Source organism: Adiantum capillus-veneris, chromosome 11, assembly GCF_014529385.1.
Source record: "Adiantum capillus-veneris isolate H3 chromosome 11, ASM1452938v2, whole genome shotgun sequence".
Lineage (NCBI taxonomy): Eukaryota > Viridiplantae > Streptophyta > Polypodiopsida > Polypodiales > Pteridaceae > Adiantum > Adiantum capillus-veneris.
This window is the reverse complement of record NC_140941.1, coordinates 72,544,869-72,566,230: the sequence shown is the minus strand read 5'-3', so window position 1 is coordinate 72,566,230 and position 21,362 is coordinate 72,544,869. Positions and strand designations below refer to the sequence as shown.

The 21,362-nt window shown below is 43.2% G+C and overlaps 1 protein-coding gene across 1 annotated transcript; it reads left to right on the top strand.

The window, feature by feature from the left end:
- Window positions 1–17,343: 17,343 nt before the first annotated feature.
- LOC147447439 (bidirectional sugar transporter SWEET16-like) lies at window positions 17,344–19,878 on the top strand. The gene is made up of 6 exons (XM_086524319.1): window positions 17,344–17,655; window positions 17,742–17,778; window positions 17,931–18,144; window positions 18,310–18,468; window positions 18,592–18,711; window positions 18,808–19,878. Exons 1-6 carry the CDS (start codon window positions 17,571–17,573, stop codon window positions 19,339–19,341), a joined length of 1,149 nt encoding a protein of 382 aa, XP_086380445.1. The 5' UTR covers window positions 17,344–17,570; the 3' UTR covers window positions 19,342–19,878.
- Window positions 19,879–21,362: the final 1,484 nt, after the last annotated feature.

Genomic DNA, 21,362 nt, shown 5'->3' with positions numbered 1-21,362 from the left:
TTTGATCATTAACTCTTCTGGTATTCCTCTTAATTCGGTTTCTGACTCATAACACTCCAGGTAACCTCCTGGATCATATCCATCAAAGACTCATCTCTTGTCATATACTGCATCTAAAGCTGCATCCAAAGCTTCATTCTTTTGATTTTTCTTCTTTGCGGTCTCCATTTCAAGCAGAGATCCTTGAACCAATTGAAGCATCTTTGAAAAATTTGGAACTGTTGACGTATCATCAAAACCGTTTGCACTTAACTCTACAATCATCTTCATCATCTGCTCTAAATTCCCCATCTTTACCTCCCACCCCGGCTTGTTTCATGTTGGGTTCACCAAAGATGTCGAGGAATAAGTGTTTGAAACGTGAGTCGGAGAGGCGCCGGGCCTCTGGCTGTGGGAGGTGTGAGAGAGAACAAGAAAAACAGATGCATATGGCTTTGGCAATCATCATAGTCTTCAATTAATTAATTCAAACTCTGAATACAATGTAATTGATAGCCAAGGTGGGTTGTTAGAAGCACCAAAACTTGGATCAATTGGTAAAAAGGAGTTAGCTCCCTTTACAGATTAACCAGGCCGTTAAAGACACCGAGGCTTAAGACGATGATTTATTAACCTTCAGACTGATGACGGTGATGGATACTTTTGCCTGCCGCTTTACCTACTTTATCTACATTCAAGATTCCTCAAACTTCATGTAAGTTCACTATGTTGATCATCATGCTTCAATTATTGCCAAATATTCTGTAGCTTACTGCTCTATTTGCTTTGCATTGTCTTCATTGCCGCACACAAGCTTTGACTTTGTCCTCTAAGTGACTTGGCTTCAAGCTCTGTATGTTGGTGATTCCTCTTACTGACCAGAGAGAGAGAGAGAGAGAGAGAGAGAGAGAGAGAGAGAGAGAGAGAGAGAGAGCTTGTATCTTGCTTCAAACCCTCCCTTGCCGACTTCTTCGTAACCTTCCTTGCTCTTCTTGTAACCCTTTTGCTTGCTTCTCCTCGATTGCTCCTCATCCCCCTTACATTATCCTCTCTTGCGTCATGCAAGCCCTTCCTTGTCATGGTTTCCCAACATGTGAGAGAGAGCCGTTCGTTTTCCTCTTCAACACAAGAGCAAGAGAGCCCTTTGCTTTAGTTTCTCAAGCACGAGAGAAAGAGCGACTTTGGCGTTGTGATGGAGGACGAGAAAGAGAGAGAGAGAGAGAGAGAGAGAGAGAGAGAGAGAGAGAGAGAGAGAGAGAGAGAGAGAGAGAGAGAGAGAGAGAGAGAGAGAGAGAGAGAGAGAGAGAGAGAGAGAGACTCCCTTCCTCGCTTTGCTTCTCCTCACAAAAGAGAGAGACCTTCTTTTGCTCCTAACCGAGGACAAGTGAGAGAGAGAGAGGTTTCCTTCTAGCCAAGAATGAGAGCAAGAGAGAGAGAGAGAGAGTGCTTTGCTTCACCTTCTCCAGCTGTGGCATGCCTGACCTTCCTTTCCCATAATTCTTGCAATCCTTCTTTTTGTTCTCCCTTGCGCTTGCCTCTTTTCTCGCTATACCCAAAAATAGGGCCCACCACACAGTCACGGCGCCGTGACTAACATGGCATGGGAACCATCCCAATGATGTGGCAGTCGGTGAATGTTGTGAACACAAACGTGGTGGGAGTTGCTCCAAAAATGTTCACCCTAGCCTACTCCCCATTGTTGCCTGCATGATCACCGTTTTCTAGGCATTAGAGAGCCCGATGCAAGCTCCTCTATCTTCGCCTGCGTCGCCTCCCGCTGCTCGCACGCCATGGCCATGTTTTTCTTTCCCTTTTATTCCTCCCCTTTCACATTCAAATTAAATCCTCTTTAATTGGATGGCCACCCCATGGGCGGCCGTTCTCATGGTGGGCGACCCTTGGCCCTTTTTGGGCACCATATTTCATACACATGCCGGCCAACATATTGCAAGGCACAACAATTTTCTCCAGGAGTCCCTATCAAGCAATATCACCATGAGTCTCGTTGCCCGTATCAAGATCTTGGACAACAAGAGACTACTTTTAAAAAGATCCACTCAAGCCCTTAGTGAGCTCTCTGAAGTGCATCACATTCGGCATACATCTCAGTCAAAGCACTGCTACCTCAAGCACTTATTCTACTACATTCAAAACCCTGGTTGCACCTCAAAATTCCCAGATGGCACACCAATCGAGTCGACCAGACTGGTATGCACGCCCGGTGAAATTTAATCTTGGTAATTGTAACTCTGATCACTAATTTGAAAAGACCGACGCACTCCACAAAGTGAGCACTTGAGGCCCATGCAGTCACTTCATTTTTGTCCCCTCAGCTCTACAACTACCCAATCTGGTACGTATCTGCATCAACTTAAACCTTAACCAGCCATAACTTTCTCATTGTAGCTCCAATCGATGAGCCATAAAGATAGACTAGTAGATCACTTCAAGCACTCCAGTTCTAGATCATAAAATCCTATCTGTGTTCAATTTAAGCATACTCTTTTTCAACATCATCAAGGCATCAGTTGGCCTTTTAAACTGGTATCTTGCATACATTAATCATTAAACTAGCTTGTTAGCAAGCACCGAACACTGGCCATTAATCACGTAAGCTTCAAGTAAGCTCGACATGCATTTTCCTGGTATATTTCTTAGCATGGTAGCGGAGCTGCACGACACCAGCATTTGTAGTGGAACCACCCTCTTTCTTCTTAGCCTCTTTGGCCTTCAACTTAGGACATTGCTTGATCAATTGATTATTAGCTTTACAGTAATGGCAACGCATCTTCTTTTTTCCCTCATCATCAAAATCTCCAGCCGAATTGCTGCCAGCAGAAGCATTAGGAATAGGTGATTTTCCACTCGCAAAAGAACCATGAGAAGTGGATGCATTACTATTACCGCCTTTTCTTTGAGCAACAGTAAAAGCCTATTCAATTGCACGTTGTCTTGTCTTGTTTTTCTTGGAAAGCGGCTCTTGCAATAGCAATGTGCATAATGCATCGAACTTGAAAACTTCAGGATTTCCTTGGGTGATAAGTCTCCAAGTACTAGTCTGGTAAGAATCTCGCAAGGCGTTAAGAACAGTCTGCACAAGGGAACTGTCTAAAATGACTTCACCTGTAGAAATAAGTTGCTCAGTAATATCCTTGACACTAGAGAGGAAAGTGTCCATATCATCTTCATCAATGCATAATCTTCGATTCCAGCTGTAATGCAATTTTAGCCTCATTGCGACTTGCATAAAGACCAACCAGAATATCCAAGTCTTTTTTGCAAATTTCATTGAATGAATGTGAGGAGTAACAGTGCGCTTCACAGACTACACAATCAATGCATGAGCCTGCGCATCTTTTACATCCCAACGAGCTTGTTCAGCCGTAGGCAAAACAACTGCAACAACAACAATCCTTGCAGCAAAACGTGCTACAAACCGGAGCGTGGAGAACCCTGCAAATACCGAGAATCGTGCACTACAAACCATAAATGATAAATATTGCATACCTCCTAGGGCGGAGTGCTACGCCTGGCACGGTGAGAGGGGAGGGAAGAGAGAAGAGAAGAAGACACAAGCATTGGGTGCAATCTCCCCCGGTGCAAGAGTGAGCATTTCCCTCTTGCACGTATTTAATTTATAGATTTCTTGAATGCTCAAAGTGAGTACAAACTGGCCGGTCGGACATAATTGGCCAAAGCTCATAAGGAGCACTTGAATAACCAAATATACATAAAATGTAACATCCTTCTGCATAATCCATTATCTGCTGATGCTTTTGCCACCTGTCAGCTCCAATAGATAATAAAATATCAATTCTATAACATACCTCTCCGTTGGAAAGCAACTATCCTCAGTTGCGAAGATAAAAATCTGCAAACAATACTTGTCAAAAACAATGATTAGAAATCTGTATCAAATAGTTTTTTTTTAATAATATAAAATTTAGACAATATTTGCTTATGCCAGCCGTCATCCACATACTACCTATTCTAGTGTCCCATACCACTAGAATAAGCAATATATGTCATACCCTGATGAATCAGGATATCATTGGTCACACTCATCATCAATCTCATAATGTCAAGTCTCATCACATACACACTGTCGTGATAAAATAACCATCATATACCAAATCCCAATCCAATATCAATTCCACAAGTCCAAATCCAAATCACTTTCATTATGTACCCGGGTAACAAAATCACTTTCATTATGTACCCGGGTAACAAAATCATACCAATTACAGTGGTGGCCAGTCACTGCAGCATGATTTTGGGATCGGTGTTGCCTAAATCGGCGAATCTACACCCGATGTACTGCCTAAATCGATGAATCTGCACTAATGCTGCCTAGATCGGCGAGTCTGCATATGGTATTGTTTAAGATCATGAATCTGTAGTGTGTTGTTGTGCTGCCTAAATCGGCGAATCTGCACTGATAAATTGGTGTTGCCTAGATCGACGAATCTACACCAAGATGAGCATTTATACAGTGCCTAAATCAACGAATCTATGTGCTTGTGACCAATGGACTAGACATGGCATAAAACGAGAAAAATAATTGACCTGTTTGATATGAAATTGGAATAGGCTGGAATGTGGAAGCATTTACCAAATCTTAGCGATCATCGCACACCAACTGAGTTCATGTGAGTAGTGATTTGACAAGTCATCCCAAAAAAGAGTTCAATCAACGAAAGTAGAAGCCATGACATTAGAAACAATGGATTTTGCAACATAATGTAACCAAGTAAGGGAGTTATGTCTTTGGAAAAGCATCTGGAAAGATTCTTGCCTGTTGCAAAGGTGCTTAGGTATTCATAAGGGTGTGAGGATATCTGCAAAAAGACTCACTTAAAGAAATCAAATATAATAAACATTAATTTATCAAACCACTATTAAACTAGAGGATTCGTGCATAAGCAGATGTGGTCAAGGGTGGGAGAATTTGGAGGGGCCAAGATAAGAGAAGAGATAGGATAAGCACTTGTGGTGAATTAGATAATGCTACTTTTAGGTCTAAAGATACATAGATAGATCATACTTATGAGGGAGAATTGAAATGATGTTTTAAGAGGTGTATAATTATGAGAGTGCATTAAGAAATGTCATACCTGGAGCTTGATAAGAGACATTGTATTTAGATTTATCTATAATTTTTTTTAAAAAAAAACAAAGCACTAAAACGTCTTTGTGAAAAATTTCAACCATCATGACTCATCTCTATGTACATTCCCTAAATAGAAAGGCTATTGCAAGCAATCACATGCCTTTAAAATGTTCTCTTGGGCAAAATTAGAAAAAACATATTCAAAGTCTTAAAGTCATTTGGCTCAAAAAGTTATGTTTTAAACATCATATAAAAGCAAGAGAGCTGAAGCAGACAACAATCTAACCATCATAGAGAAAATAAAATTCATTGTCATATAGAGAAGTCTAGTTAATATTCTCTTCTTTAAATCGATGACTACATGAAATCAAGAGAAGGGAAAAGTAAAACCCTACTTGAATTGAAAGTTACTCTCGGGATGGGATAGTTCATTTGAGACTAAAAAGGATACAATATTATAAGGATCAGGTGTCGAAAACCAAATCTTAATTTCCACTCACAAGTCATTTTTAAACATCATGGGATCCTTGAGTGTCAATACTCGCAGAACACACCTTCCTAATTATGGATTAAAAGACGAACTGCACTTTCGTCCAAAATAAGTTATGAGGATGGAATAAAGTGAGGTGGAGGATTATAGGAAAGTAGAGATCTTGGGCCATTGGGTTGATGCAGCACCTTATCCTCAAAAGCATCTTCATTGCTCATTTGCAAATTTCTTGGTGCGGGCTAGGTTTAGTTTGAGATATGTGAAGTGGAAAAGAAAGAAAGAAAAAAAAACCCTAAAAAAAAAGCCCTCCCTTTCTTAAAAATAACAAGTGCTATTATGTTTAAGCAACAATGATAATGCCTTTTGCTATGAGTCAGCTGGATCAAGGCTTACGATGATTTATGGATTTTGATCCTTAGCATGGAAAGCGTTCATTTCATCTTAGAGAAACACTACACCATATGCAAGAGTACTCATTAGCGAGCTATGTCCATCTGGAGAAAACTGGCGAACATAACTGTCTAGTTGAAAACACTACCTACAAATGTGCCCAACACATTACGCAGTTTTGTGGGCGCCATAATATTTCATGCACCCGACCATTACCAAGACCCATCGCCATTGTCAATTTGTTTCTCAATATCTAGTGGCTCTATCACTACTATGATGTGCCGAGTAGCTTCCATGCTCAACCTTACATGTAAAACATTTTTTTGCTGGGGCCTAGACAGACTTGAGCTGCCGAGCAAAAAGCTACATAAACTGATAGCAATCGATGTGTTGCCTGTCATATCAGAAGGTTCAAGCTCCATGGCTACAATTTTCCTTCTTAGATGTAGATATTCATGTGCATGGGTTACTTAGTGGCATGTGTTGCAAGGTGCAAACACTTATTTATCCTAGTGAGGACAGTATTGTATCAACTTGCAAAGCAACAAGGGGTATAACATGATCAAGCCATAATGATGAGAAAATTACTTGCTATGTGGACAACACAATTGAGAGGGAACGTGAAATTAGAGGTAGCACCAATGGAGTCGGTGGAAGCTTAGTCAGCGCACAAGAATTCGTCAATATCATTATGACCATAAGAGCTATGATGTATATATTGAGAGGTTGGAAAATGGAGGGAGACATCGATCAAACAAGTAGCAAACCATTCGCGCTCCGAGGTGTTTCTGTAGAAATACGAAACCACGAGGCTCATTTTGGTGTCAGAAGCTATAAAGGACAATGTGAACACCAACCCCTGCTTGCAAGCCCCCGATTGACATGATGAAGGCGATTACAGATGGTATTGTTATTGCTTCTGGGAGTTGCAAACGCGATGGCTGTTTCTAGGGAAGATTGACGATGGAAGCTACATCAAGGGCTACTGCTTCTCCGTGTGCAAGGGATATGGTTGCAGGTGTATGGGCGACGAAGTCACAGAGGGTGACGAGAGAGAAACATGTAGTAGATTTACACTAGTTGGTTGGAGGATTGAGTGCGTTGTGTGAGTGGAGGCCAGGTTGAGCCGCGTGAAGAGTCGAGGAGATGGAGGTTGTTGATGCTGCTACAGGACGCAAGGAAGTGGAGAGAGAGAGAGAGAGAGAGAGAGAGAGAGAGAGAGAGAGAGAGAGAGAGAGAGAGAGAGAGAGAGAGAGAGAGAGAGAGAGAGAGAGAGAGAGAGAGAGAGAGAGAGAGAGAGATTTGCGGGTTGCGACACAGTGCATGTGGTGGATGCATGGTTGTGGGTGTGTACCGAATGTGTGGACATTCTGTTGAGGTGTGTACTAAGAGCGCAAGCAACTGTGTGTGGTTGGCAGCCACCCCATGCAACCAAAAAGGGTGTGCGTGTAGTTGTTAGGCAAGGAAAGGGAGAGAGAGGCGGGCGCGGACTGCGGCTCGCAAAGTGACCACAGCCGCAAATGCCGCATGGCGGCTAGTGGAGGAGAGAGTGAGAACGAGAGGGAAGTTGGCCAGTAATTAGGACGTTCTGGGCGCTCAACAGACTGAGGGGGGTGAGCCATTTGCTCTGGCGACTGAGGATAGAGGTGACTGGTAGAGAGTGAGAGATTGAGGGTTGGTGATCAAAAAGCTACGGCCGAAGTGTTTCATGGATGGGAATGCATCTCCGGTTTACTTGGGTTCACGAATGGTGCAGGCAAAATGACAGCTTCCGTCCCATGCTTATGCTTAGGCTGTAGTACGTGCACCCTTCAGCAAGCCAATGGCACGGACGTGAGGTAAGGGAAGAGGGTAGCAAAGGCGGATGAGAAGTCAGGGAGTTTGCAAGATGTGCCACCCATAGAGGCTCACAACTCCTTGACTCGCTGCTCATTCATATACAAAGGATGCCACCACAGACCTCCCCTTCAGTGAGCCTCCGGAATGCAGAGACCTTCCACTCCCTTTCTGTTGCTCATGAAGCTGGCAAGAAGGAGCTTATAGTCTATTAGGCTGCTGCAAGTGCAGACGTTAATGGTGATAGAAGCTGTTGCTAAGTTAAATCGTGTGTTTTTTATTTTTTTTGCTCATCTAACGACATTGACTATGCATGCTCCGCATTATGACGCACTGCTTGCACCCGGGGCTACTCGCCTTGGTGATTTGTGCACGATGACGAGGGTTGACGAGGGTCAATAGCCGTGAGAGAGACGAAAAAATAAAATAAAATAAAAAATTCTTTACAGCTCCACCTTCTTCTTTGAGTCGCCTCCTTCCTAACGGGCTTAAAATTTGCTACCTACCTTGATTGTCTTGCCCTCATAAACCGTCATCTCGCTACGCTTTCACGAGAAAATCATTGTTACTATATATTAATCCCCTGAATAAGGTACTCCCTATTTCTTCCCTATATAGCTATGGAAAACATCTCCAAGCTCTTCTTTTATGAGTATTCTTATAAGATTAAGTTTTAATATGCTATTATGTTTAATTATCATAATTACATTGCTAATCACAATATTACGACAACAAAGAAGGGATTCTCTTTCATTTTAAAGACCCTTAAGTGTCTTGTTCTATCACACTAGTTACTACAAATGAAAGCAAATGACAAATTCTACAAACATTAAAAAAAACAAGCTACTTAGCTGTTGATTATCTTTAATCTTTGGAGCGTAGCCCATGCTCTGATACCATTGCTACAAACCAGAGCGTGGAGAACCCTGCAAATACCGAGAATCGTGCACTACAAACCATAAACGATAAATATTGCATACCTCCTAGGGCGGAGTGCTATGCCTGGCACGGTGAGAGGGGAGGGAAGAGAGAAGAGAAGAAGACACAAGCATTGGGTGCAATCTCCCCCCCGTGCAAGAGTGAGCATTTCCCTCTTGCACGTATTTAATTTATAGATTTCTTGAATGCTCAAAGTGAGTACAAACTGGCCGGTCGGACATAATTGGCCAAAGCTCATAAGGAGCACTTGAATAACCAAATATACATAAAATGCAACATCCTTCTGCATAATCCATTATTTGCTGATGCTTTTGCCACCTGTGAGTTGCAATAGATAATAAAATATCAATTCTGTAACAAAACGTGTAACATTCTCAAAATCCCCTATATCCTCAGAACCAGGATGTACATCAATTCCCCAAAAATCCTTTGACACAAGAACATGTTGCATCATATAAGCCCACATAGCGTAATTGTCCCCATCCAATCTGTCCTCATCAGAACATCTTAAACACATCTGTGTTGTTGTCAGTCATGGTAAATGTTGCACTTGATGTGAAAATTGTCCGAAAAGAGGAGAAGGAAAGCGAGAACAACACGTACTATATAGCACAAACCGTAGAAGACCGTAAGGGACTTGTTATGTAGAAAATGGCACTGACAAAATTTCTGCACAAAATGACAAAATAGCTTGCGTAGTACTGCCTATAGTGGAAATGGAGACCGAAATGAGCCTGAATCAAAAATATGAGCAGACTGAGCTCTTTGAGTGCTTCCAAAATTTTTGTCGACCTGCGAACGCTTACCAAAGCTCACTAAATCGGAGAAAGTGAGCAAGCGTGAGTTGGAGATGCTGGCGACTAAGCCCGTGAGGATGCAACATGCTCTGATACCCATTGTTGGAATTAGGGTTGCAGGAAAACACACACAGCTTGGAGAAGATGAAGGAAGCTCAAGGCACACAATAATAAGTGTATTACTTAGTGTGCAATGGAAAGATGGATAGCCCTAGAATGATGGGCGTATTTACAATGCATGAGGGAAAAAACCTCCTAGTGAGGGAAAAATGCCTCGGCGGTCCTAAGTGTGTTCACACACATCACTAGCACATGTATAAGGTGGCATTACTAGATAGGACAACCTCGACAATATTCTAACCCACTATGGACCCTTTCTAGAAGTAGACATGGTTGTTTTGATAATATCCAATGTAATAAAGTAAAAGAGTTATCCCACTTTTTAATTGCTTATTGTTAGGTTTAATGGTCATGTGGCCGACCGCCCATCACTAAATGCTATCAACCCTAAGTGTACAACTATACATTTGTGTGAGCCACTAACACTAAGTACAATGTGTATTGTGCCTTAGTGCATAAGATAGAGAAGAAAGAAAGGGGGCCCACAGTGTTTGACAGCTCTCCCTCTCCAACTTGTGTGCGAGTCTATGGTGGTGTGTGTGTGTGCGTATTCATCTTCCGCTTCCTCTATGCTCTTGACTCCTCTCCTTCATTTGGTATCAGAGCGGTTTCATTCCCGAAATTGCTTCCGCGCACGCGCACTTTTAAGATGCAAACAAGGTTCCGATTTCGGCATCGGCAAATTCAACATTCCGAGAGCATTTCCATCAGGTATCCTTGGGTTTTACCCTCTTTTGGAGCCATTCGTGCCATCAGAAACCGCATTTGAGCTATGATTGAGGAGCTGAATTTTTCAGTCCTCTTTGGGTAGTTTGTGCTACAGAGCTTCCATAGCCATTACAAGTACCATTGTTGCAGTCTCTTCCATCTAGGAGAGCCTATGGCTCATTCGAGAGTGTGTAGCCTCTTTTGGAGTGGCTTCATACACACATATAGAGTGGGAGTTTGATGGCATTGTCTTCTTTGACTACAATACAGGTACACGTATATAGACGGGCTTGGTTAGCCTTCTATGTGCTTCTTGGCCTCGATCTTCGCTTCGGCTGCGGCATTGGCATCAACTCACAGGCTACAGTTTTTGCTGCTTGCAATACTCTGGTTCTAGTGGGAGAAGTTTTTTTATGCGTGCATGCATATGTTGGCACTTTTGACAGTGTTTGAGCTCTTTTGAGCTGTTTGACTCCCCGCAGGGATATTTCTTTGCATACACATGCTTTTGATGCATGTTTGAGAGTCATGACAGACTTGTACATCTTTGTGGATACTACCATTATACGCTTTTGTGGAGCCATCTTTTGGCTAGTACGGCAGTCCCTGCCATTTCTGAGACTTGGTAAAATGATAGCCATTTTTGAGACTTGGCTATACGTTTTGCTGCATAACCTACACTGTTGAGGGTCGATAGTATGAGGTTTTCATTGAGCTTGGGTATTCTCAAATGTGGAGATACCTTCAGTGATACATGTAGCTAGAGCATCCCTTAGGAGGCCTCGCCATAGGACATGTATAAAGTGGTATACGTGCTTTTGACGTCGAGTTGGCGGTCTATGGTCAAATTGACAGTTTATGCGCCTGAGTTGGTCTCTATACAGGGTGCTTTTGAGATGCATTGCCCTCTTTTATGCTCTGTGAGTGATATACTTGGTCATTTTGTCTCGTATTTTGGTTGACCTAGTCCCAAATACAAAGGAGACTCTGCCAAAATTTTCCCAAAATCTTTTGGTAGTTTTGTCACCATGTCTACTAGCAAAGACCGTGACATTTATGACATAAACAAGTTTGATGGAACTAATTTTCAGCTTTGGAAAAACCAGATGCATGATGTGCTTGTCCAAAAGAAGCAAAAGCATATTGCCTATGCGGCTAGAACTGAAGATATGCACATGACTCAGTTTCAGTGGGAGAAGCTTGATCAACTATGCAGGTCTATGATTAAACTATAAAAAATATTAAACCCTTCCATACCTCTACTCCTTTAATACCTCTAAAAGCGCAAAATTCACAGAGCTACATGATAACAAAGACCTCACTATGGGAAAGATACAACCGTGCAAAGCTCCTAGCAACGTCGTTGAAGATATGGGCACACAAATCAACAATGCTAAGAATCCCTAACAATAGGGAAGTATCCATCGCAAGGAAGAAGATGAAGGAAAGTGAGGGGTGCACAAAGCTTGTGAGAGAGAGAGAGAGAGAGAGAGAGAGAGAGAGAGAGCACGTTGCACATACCAACCTAAAGAGAAGAAAGAGAAGGAGAATCTTAACATTACCTAAACTATAAAGCCCCACTCTTTTCATCCAAATGTGTAAAGCTAGCTACTCTCCCATATTTTATGTATAATACATACCTTTTGGTCACGAGGGGTATATATTGGCAGTGTGTGGCCACCATTTCTATGGAATTTAGAGACACTAAGCCAAGTCTTCACCAAACTTTCATATGGTACTCGATTACATTAGTTCTCAAGTTATCCTAAGACTACTACAATAGCCAACCAAGTGTAACTAGTCTTCCAAATTGAAAGTGAAGTACTCCCAAAACTTTACAAAATTGAATCGATGAACTTTTGTTTGTATCCTCAAAGTTAAAAGAGGGTCTCACGTGTTATCAGTGGTATTCATGTGATGATTTTTCTTTAAAAGTCATTGAACTTGATTCAGTGATATTAAGGAGACAACTTGATTCAGTGTATTAAGAGCATCTCAACAAGGCTAGCGAAGGAGAATTCAAGTTTCAAGTTTTCCCTTATGTAAATGAGTTGCATGTTTCTTTTTTAATAGCAAAACTCACAATTGTGAGTAAATTAAATTTATCATCCCAAATAATTACAAGGTCTTGTCATGCTCGTGTTGAGCCATGACGTCATCCAAGGACCATAATTACATTGGCTAGCAGGGTAGCCATCTCAACCAACTCGCCCCCTTATCCTTGATACATAGGGTCATTTATCATGTTCTTCTGAGATCTTTTACTTACCGATAGCCAAGATTTTCCCCCGTCCTAGGCATGCCATCTGTTGACAACAAGGCACAAGTAGTCCTAGACCAGTCCTCTGAGTGTTGCTTGCGTCCGAGCGTCCATATTAGCACTTTGCTTTCTTGTATAATTTCTGCGAAGCTTGCCACCTCAAGACCTCCTTCAAACACACGTTGCTGCAACCAAAGTTGGTCGGAGCTAGGAGATGGTCAATGCGAGGCAGAGGCAGCATGTGAGTGCAGTGCAGAAGGTTAGGGCAGGTACCAAGGCCCTAGGCAGCCCAAGGATAGCGGAGTTGTATGTTCGAAGTGTTCTTTTAGGCCAAACGTGTGCTGCAAAGAGCCAAGTAGGTTGGTGGCCAACTGTGTCCGAGATGTGGGTTTTATGGGCTATAAGGTAGTGCTTAGTGTGCTCTAGAAACCGGTCCAGACGGCTCGTCAAACGGAGCCCTGGTGCTCAAGATATTGCGGTTTAAAGGTAAGGTATGTAACAGAACCCCGACGGATAGGGCAGTTGGGGACATGTGGCCCAGGCAAGTGTGAGCTAGTACATGTGTAGTGCTCTAGTTACGGAGCATGCCTGTCTTCTTGGAATGCGAATCGGAGCTTTCGTTAGCAAGATATGGTCAGTTGAAGATTTTTCGGGGGCCCGGTCTGAGCCCACTTGACCGCATTGGAAAATGAACCATCTGGCATCTTTTGGGCCTCGCCAAAGTTCTCGGTGATAAAGGGAGTCGTGTGGAGTCAGCAGGAAGTCGCGGCTCGTGTTTTTGAGGCCTGAGCATTGAGTTACAGTGTGGACAAAAATGGAGCAATTCGGCGGTCGAGTACTTGCAGTTGCATTTCCCGGTTTTTGGCGGCCTCGGACAGCGAACTCAGAGAAGTTAAAGTGCGGGCAGGTTTGCATGGCATTGGACCGATATAGTGAGAATCCGGCTCGGCTCAGCAGCTTGTGATTCTAACCTCTGGTCATTTTATGGGAGTGGGGTAAAGTGGGCACCCCAAGGGGTGGTCTCTCTCTGACAAAGGAACCTTTTTGCTTGTTCCAAGGCCTTCAAAGGCTAGAGGCTTACGGTGCCGCCACGTGGAAGCCGGATAATCCCGCATGCGGGGCTTAGTGGCAAGCGGCCGGGCTATATGGGTATGGGCGTGTGCCCCCTTGAGATTGTGTGAAGCAAAAGAGCTCTTGAAGCTCGTGGGCTATGGCGAGAGCGCCTCTGGCGTTGCCCAGGCGGAAATGGGCCAGTTTTGGCGAGCGGGGTGGCGACGTAGGTGGCGCGCCCGCGGCGGAGAAAATTGGAGTGGCACCGGCTGTCGGATGACGTGGCGGCCCCAGTGGGGGGTGGTCCCGCGGCCCCGAGATTTTGGAGGAGGAGAGAGGGGGCAATAGTGATATCGCTATTGCCTCCCCCCCTTGGGTAAGAGAGAGGTCCTGCGGAGGTTAAGCATAGGAAGAGGGAGAGAGAATCTGAGAGCAGCCATGAAGGTCAGGTAGGCCGAGCAAAGGTCGAAGGACCATTTGGGGCAGGACAAACCAAGGCAGAGGCCATCCGGGCAAGCAAAAGTTGAAGGAGGGCCAAGTGAGTAAAGCAAGGGCAAGGTAAGTCTGGACCAAAGTGGCAAAAGAGGAGTTGGATAGGGAGAGAGGGAAGATTAAAGTCAAGCTAGTCAAGTAGTGCAAAGCTAAGTCCAAAGAGGGTAAAAAATGAAGATAAAGGAAAATAAAAAAATAAAAAACCTAGGGGGCAATAGCGACGTCGCTAATGCCCCCCCTCCAAGTGAAAAAAAGAAGAAGAGAGCAGATGGAGCAAGGCGGTGCCCCCCTTCCCAAGAGATACCAAAAAGAGATACCAAAAAAGGGTGCCCCATGGACCAATGAAGTGCAATTTCCCAAATTGAACCCCCCACCCTATTAAAGTCAAAAATTAATCAAATTAGGGGCTTTTTTTCTTGGCCTTTTGGAGCCGTTTTGAAGCCTGCAAAATGGAGCTTTTGGACAGAGGAGTGTACCTGTCAAGCCCTTTTCATTTTCCTTGTGTAAATGGCCATGGTGTGTTAGGAAATAAGACGTAGCTAAATAGATATTTGAGTAGATTACTTAATGGAGAGAGATAGATTTCACACACAAGAGATTATAGAGAGAGAGAGAGAGAGAGAGAGAGAGAGAGAGAGAGAGAGAGTACACACGATATACGTGGTTCACCCAATGTGGGCTACGTCCACGGGAAAGAAGCCACTCAATGGATTTAGTACTTCAAAATAAGAAGTACTTTACAAAGGGGTTATACCCTTAATGGATCTCCCGCCTTGCTTCACTCTCTCCACCTCACTCTCACCTTGTTGCATCAACTTCACACTATATGAAATGTGTGTAGAAATGGCCTCCTTTTATAGGCCAAAAGGGCTGCCCTCTCATGAGAGAGGTAGCCATGTGTAGCCGCCCTTGTGTAGATAAGTCCAAATCGGACCCTCCAATCCGCCCATGTGTGGCCGCCCTTGAGAAGACAAGTCCACTTTTGAATTCTGCCACCGGCCATTGAATTCCGCCACCGGCCATTGACTTCCGACCACCGGCCACCGGCCATTGACTACCGGCCACCGGCCAACCGACAGTTGTTTTCCGACCACTTTTCGGCTGCCATCCGGCCATAATATTCCGGCGAAAACGAATATTCCGGCGAGGAAAAAAAAAGTTGCCCCTGATTCTTGGCCGTGAAAATTTTGGTTTTCGGCGAGTGATTTTCCTTCACGCACGATGGCTTCTCCTCATAATGGGGGCCTTACAAACGTGCGCTTTTACCACAGAAAATTACAAGGATAAATCAGGCTCCATACTTAACATGGTGATGGCAGTGCGAGTCTGTATAGGTGTTTTGTGTAATGCAATCGAGCCGTTGTTGCCTCCCTTGCTGTTGTTTCCCCTTCCCCCCTTCTCTTTCTCCTGCTTTCATGGTTCTCTTCGGTGCCGGCTGTGTGGAAGTGTGTGCCCCCTCGGACCGATGGTGTTTTGAGTGAGAGAGTGAGATTGAGTGGCTATGTGTGTGTGTAAGGGTGGAGACAGGCCATGGCAACAGGTGTGCGTCGTGTGGTGGTTTGGTAGAGTTGTGAGCAGTGGAAATCGAGCAGGCGGTGGTTTGCTAGTGTGAGTGTTGTGTTTGAAGGTGTTTTCCGAGAGGATAGGGGTGCTGTGGATACCCTGAGCTATAGAGAGACCCTCGTGTTTGTGCCAGGTGTGTTCCCCCATTCCCCCTCTCCAACGTCGGTTCCTTGTTTGCCATACATTAAGTAAGAAGAAGTACCGGATGATTTGAGTGCTGATGAGGATGGCAGGACCACCTAAATTCGTCCCTCCTAAGAATAGATCAGTCTTGTAAAAACCAATGTTCCATGTTCTTTGGACCCACTTGCATATTTTCCTTGCGAGGCCTTTGATAGTTGGGCAATCCATGAAGAGGTGGGCCAGATCTTCACTAGCCAACCTACACCCCAAGCATCGATATGATCCAATCCCTCTTTCCTGAATCTTCACCCCCCGTCGGTAGAGCATTCTCTATCTTTATAAAAGTATTTTGGCCTTCCTTTCTAGTGGGACTACAAACAAAGCTTTTCAATTATTCAATACCACTAGACATTGTAGTCCATTGGAAGACTCAAGTTAAAGCTATGATAGGCTTGCTCTCAAAGCGAAAAGGAGGGCTCCACCATCAGCCCTCTAAGCACGCTCTAAGAAGGCCCTTCCTCGTATTGCAACAATGCCCCATACTAATGCTATTGCACAACACTTGACTGGGAGAACTAGCAAAAAGCGAAGACATTTTTGCTAAGGGGTGCCTCAACCACCCCCACCCTATCGAAGCACCATTATAAGAAGCTATAAAGAGTTGAGTCGTGCGTAGCTATCGACTGACAACGAGGAGCATGCAAAAGTTCTCTTCAAAATTAACCAGTGTGGAATCTATGGGGAGGCTCTCTAAGGGCATGACAAACGGACACATCGATCATGATGAATCAAGCTTCAAATTGAGTTGATGAATGTCACCAAACAAGAAAGGTTTCATTTCACAAACACAAAAGAACAGAACAAAGTTGGAAGCTCCACTACACAAGAAGATTTAGAAATTTTCTCCTGTAGGAAAACGGAGTCTTTCTCAGTGTTTTCCATACAATGCATAACATCATGAGCTTTTGCTCGAGAGGCACCGCAAACCTAGCTAGGTACGATTGGGGGCAAGGGACCACCGGGCTGACGGTCCCCTGCCCCCAATCGTACGTAGCTAGGTATGCAACGCCTCCCTCACAGAAGCTCATGATGTTGAGGTAAGTCACAATGTGGGAAATATTGTGAGAATTTGTCTAAAACTTCCAGTGTAGCTAGCTGTCATGTAAAATTTTTGCTCTTCTAATACAATTCCTCGCGCTTATGGTAAAAAAAAGAAAAAATGTTTTAAAAAAGTTGGAAGCTAACTCACGCCACCTTTCTCTATTCAATGTGTGCATTGCCCAAGCACTAGGGCAATGGGAGCTTGGCCCAACTTTAGGAAAGTTTGTCAAAAGCTAGGCCTAGCATACAGGGAAGGCCGTGAGTAAAATTTCTTCTCTATCCAACTGAAGAAACACCACATGTGCTCGTATTGTTGGGTCTATCCTTTAATTTTTAAAAGGACCATTACAGATCTACTTTTTCTTGGTGTCCACGCACCCGCACTGACAAAAAATTGTACCAGGCTATGCAAGAGTTACTATTGTGTGTGTGTGTGTGTGTGAGAGAGAGAGAGAGAGAGAGGGAGAGAGAGCGAGAACCCTGCATACGCATTGAGCTGCCAAGGGCGAAGATAGCAGCACAGAGGAAGTTTTGAGAGATATCCGACGAGTTTTGAACTCAGCACGTGTGAAAACAAGCCTTTTTCTAGTGCCCTCATTTACTCTAGAGCTCATGGGCGTTGCAGGTTCAGACGGGCTTCCTCCTCCTCCTCCTCTTGCCATGTCTCACATCCTCACGCTTGCGAGTGGCATTGCAGGTAAATATTGTCTGCTAAAGTTAATCTTCTGTTTAGCTTCTCATATCCATGGTTTTTGATACCATGAAAATGCATATTTTACTCAGGGAATGTGGTGGGTGTTCTCCTCTATGCTTCACCCATGTGAGTGTGTGTTTTGAGAGAGAGAGAGAGAGAGAGAGAGAGAGAGAGAGAGACCCTTTCTAGACTTTTCAAGAATACTCAGACCTTTCTATGGCAAAACAAATGAGGAGAGAGAGCATGCACGCATTTACTCCTCATCTTCCATTTCGCAGGCCCATATTTGTGCGAATATGTCGCCGGCGCTCAACAGAAGAATTCTCAGGTGTCCCTTATGCATTCTCCGCGTTGAGCACTGCACAGTGGACCTACTTTGCGATTTTGAAGGGTCCTCGAGAAAGGCCGCTGGCATCACTCACTGCCATTGGCTTCTGTCTCCAATTCGCCTTCAATTATATCTATTTGAGATTCGCAACCAAATCCCAAAGAGTAAGCAATGGCTGTATTTGAAGTGATGTGCAGGGTTTTGACTATGAAAAATTGCTGACAATATTAAGGGCTTAAAATGGGGAATTATTAGTGCAATTGTTTTAACTTCTTCCATAGTATATACATATGATGAGAACTAATAAGTTTCATGGAATTTCATTTTAGGTATTGCAAACAGCGTTGCTCGCAATCGTTGCCAGCTTCTATGCATGTATGGTGACACTCACCCACATCTTCTTGAAGGCTGATGTGCGAATCAATGTCGTGGGAATCTCTTGCGTCGTAAACTCCATCTTCTTTTGTGCTTCCCCCTTGGTCATCTTGGTACTACTTTTTTCATAAGCTTTTCGCTCATATTATATGCCATCAACTTTGGTAGTGTTCATTCTGCTGACCTTTTTTTTTTTTTGTTTTCTTATGTATATGATATGCCATTTATTCGAATAGAAACGAGTGATTCAATCTGGGAGCACGGAATTTTTGCCATTTTATTTACCACTATTCATGTTTCTAACCGGAGCTATTTGGTCCATTTTTTCATATCTCACTCATGATTTCTACATAGGGGTAAGCAATTTTGTCTCAAGAGTGTCTTTCATTAGAAAATTGTGTGTGCTTTGAAGCTCATCATATCTTAGAATGCTGGATAGTCGATGCATGCAGATTCCAAATGGTGCAGGTGCTATACTTGGAGGTTTACAAATTTTAATACATGTCTATTATAAGGTACGTGACTACTATCGCCATCGAAAAGGAAAAGTTTTGGGAAGCCCAGACTTTTGCAATAAGCTAGAAGAAGGGAGAGAGGCATGTGTCAAAGAAGAAGGGAAAGAGGCATGCATCAACGGAAGTGATGATGTCAAGTTTGAGAAAAGAAGATTCGATGGAGGTGATTCTGAGAATTGTGCACTGTCAAGGACAAGCAATTCAAATCTTGCTTCAAACACAACAAAGCAACTTTCTTGTAATTACCTAGAAGAAGGGAGAGAGGCATGTGTCAAAGAAGAATTGAAAGAGGCATGTGTCAACAAAAATGTTGAAACTAATTTGGACAAAAAGAGAGTTGTTGATGAAGATGATTGTGAGAATTGCGCATCATCATCAACAATTATATCGTCGTCGACAAGAAGCAGTTCAAATTCTGCTCCAAACACAAGAGATGAACTCAACCAACTTACATGCACACCAATTCAATGATTGAAAACACAAACTTTTGAAGCTTTGCTTGCAAGAAAAGAGAAGTCTTTACATGCGATGCGAAGCATAAGAGCAATTTTGGCAACTAAGCTATCCACACGACAACTCAAGATTTTCTTTAGGTCGAACATCTCTCTCTCTCTCTCTCTCTCTCTCTCTCTCTCTCGCACGCATGCGCCCGCTTGTGTGGCACCTTCCCGTGCAAACCTAGTTTCATACATGTGACTATTTGCAATTTCATGTGCAAAGAAGTGTCACCCACTATTTTGGTCATAAAACTTAGAATATCAATGTTTCCCTATAGCAACTCCACCCTATTATATCTATCTACTTACACTCAAAACCTTCACAGTTGTCAAATGTAGCCCTGGATGACAATGCAATGCTTGCTTAGTCTACCCATGATATGGTAGCTTACACACAAACAAACCGAACCCTCATTTACAAAATTCCAAACTTACCACCCGCAAAATTGGGTTCTTGTGATCTTGTATATGACCTACAGTCTCTTGCAAATTGTTAAAAGGGTTGACGCTATGTTCCTTCTGAGAGAGAGAGAGAGAGAGAGAGAGAGAGAGAGAATTGTGAGAGTACGCTTCAAAACAACTTTTGAGAGTGAGTCAGTATCTTGAGCGTAGAGAGCACATGAGAGAGAAAAGTGTAGGGTAGGTATCCACACACACACACATTTAAGCTTGAGAGAGACTAACAAAAATCTTGGACATTGCCATCATCCCCAACTAGAGAGAGGTAAGGGAGAACGACAACAATAATCAATTTTGAGGGTTTCCGAGATTGGGGATGTGCTTGGGTTCTATTCTTTTTCATTCTATAATTTATTTTTTTGAAAAAGGGAATTTAAAAAAATCCAACTGAATTTGGAATACTAACATTAGCAGAAACTTGGACTCAATTTTGGGCCCTGTAAGAAACGCTAACTCAGCATAGAGAGAGAGGTAATTATGAAAAATGCAAAAGTTTTTTTTTAGAATTCTATTTCTCATAGTACATACGTAAAAGTTTGTTCAATCACTTAAATGCATGCTCGTACAAAATGCTTTTCGAGAGCCCAACTTAAGTGTACACAAAATTCCATGTCTCTGAATCTTAATGAGTGATGTGATGTGCGATGAGAGAAAACACATAAGAGTTGTTTTCAAAATATAAAAATAATGCCACGGAATAGAGATACAAGTATCAATCACTTTTTTATGAAGTACTCGCAATTTAAATGCGAACAGATTGTACTTGATAGTGATTGATAGGTACTATTTAAGACTATGAAGGAGTCAGAACCAAGCGAATAGGGGTGCTTGAGGGGTCTTTGGGACCTCTATTCGCTTGGTTCTGACCTTATGAGGCCCTAGGATTAAGATATAGCACTTTTTAAGTCCACGGATGTGTCCGGAACGTCCAAAAACCAAAGGATAGCTCTTTAAAACACTGAAATCTAACGTCTCTAGCTCAAGATATAGCATTTTAAAGCCTAGGGTCTCATGAGGTCAGTGTTAAGTATGGAGCCTGATTTACCCTTGTAATTTTCTGTGGTAAAAATGCACATTTGTAAGACCCCCATTATGAGGAGAAGCCATCGTGCGTGAAGGAAAATCACTCACCGGAACCCAAAATTTTCACGGACAAGAATCAGGGGCAACTTTAGGGGTTCCGTCCTCGAGACTTTTTTTCCCTCGTCGGAATATTCCTTTTCGCCGGAATATTATGGCCGGACGACGGCTGGACGTGGTCGAATTCAAAAGCGGACTTGTCTTCTCAAGGACGGCCACACATGGGCGGATTGGAGGGTCCGATTTGGACTTATTCGCACAAGGGCGGCTACACGTGGCTGCCTCTCATAAGAGAGGGCAACCCTTTTGGCCTATAAAAGGAGGCCATTTCTACACACATTATATAGTGTGAAGTTGATGCAACAAGGTGAGTGTGAGGTGGTGAGAGTGAAGCAAGGCGAGAGCTCTATTAAGGGTTTAATCCCTTTGTAAACTACTTCTTCTTTTGAAGTGCTA

Excerpts from the sequence above, each read along its gene's own strand:
- LOC147447439 (XM_086524319.1), top strand. The coding sequence starts at position 17,571 with ATGGGCGTTGCAGGTTCAGACGGGCTTCCTCCTCCTCCTCCTCTTGCC. Across the intron at positions 18,145-18,309 it reads TCGCAACCAAATCCCAAAGA|GTATTGCAAACAGCGTTGCT; the intron begins GTAAGCAATGGC and ends ATTTCATTTTAG. Across the intron at positions 18,469-18,591 it reads CTTCCCCCTTGGTCATCTTG|AAACGAGTGATTCAATCTGG; the intron begins GTACTACTTTTT and ends TTATTCGAATAG.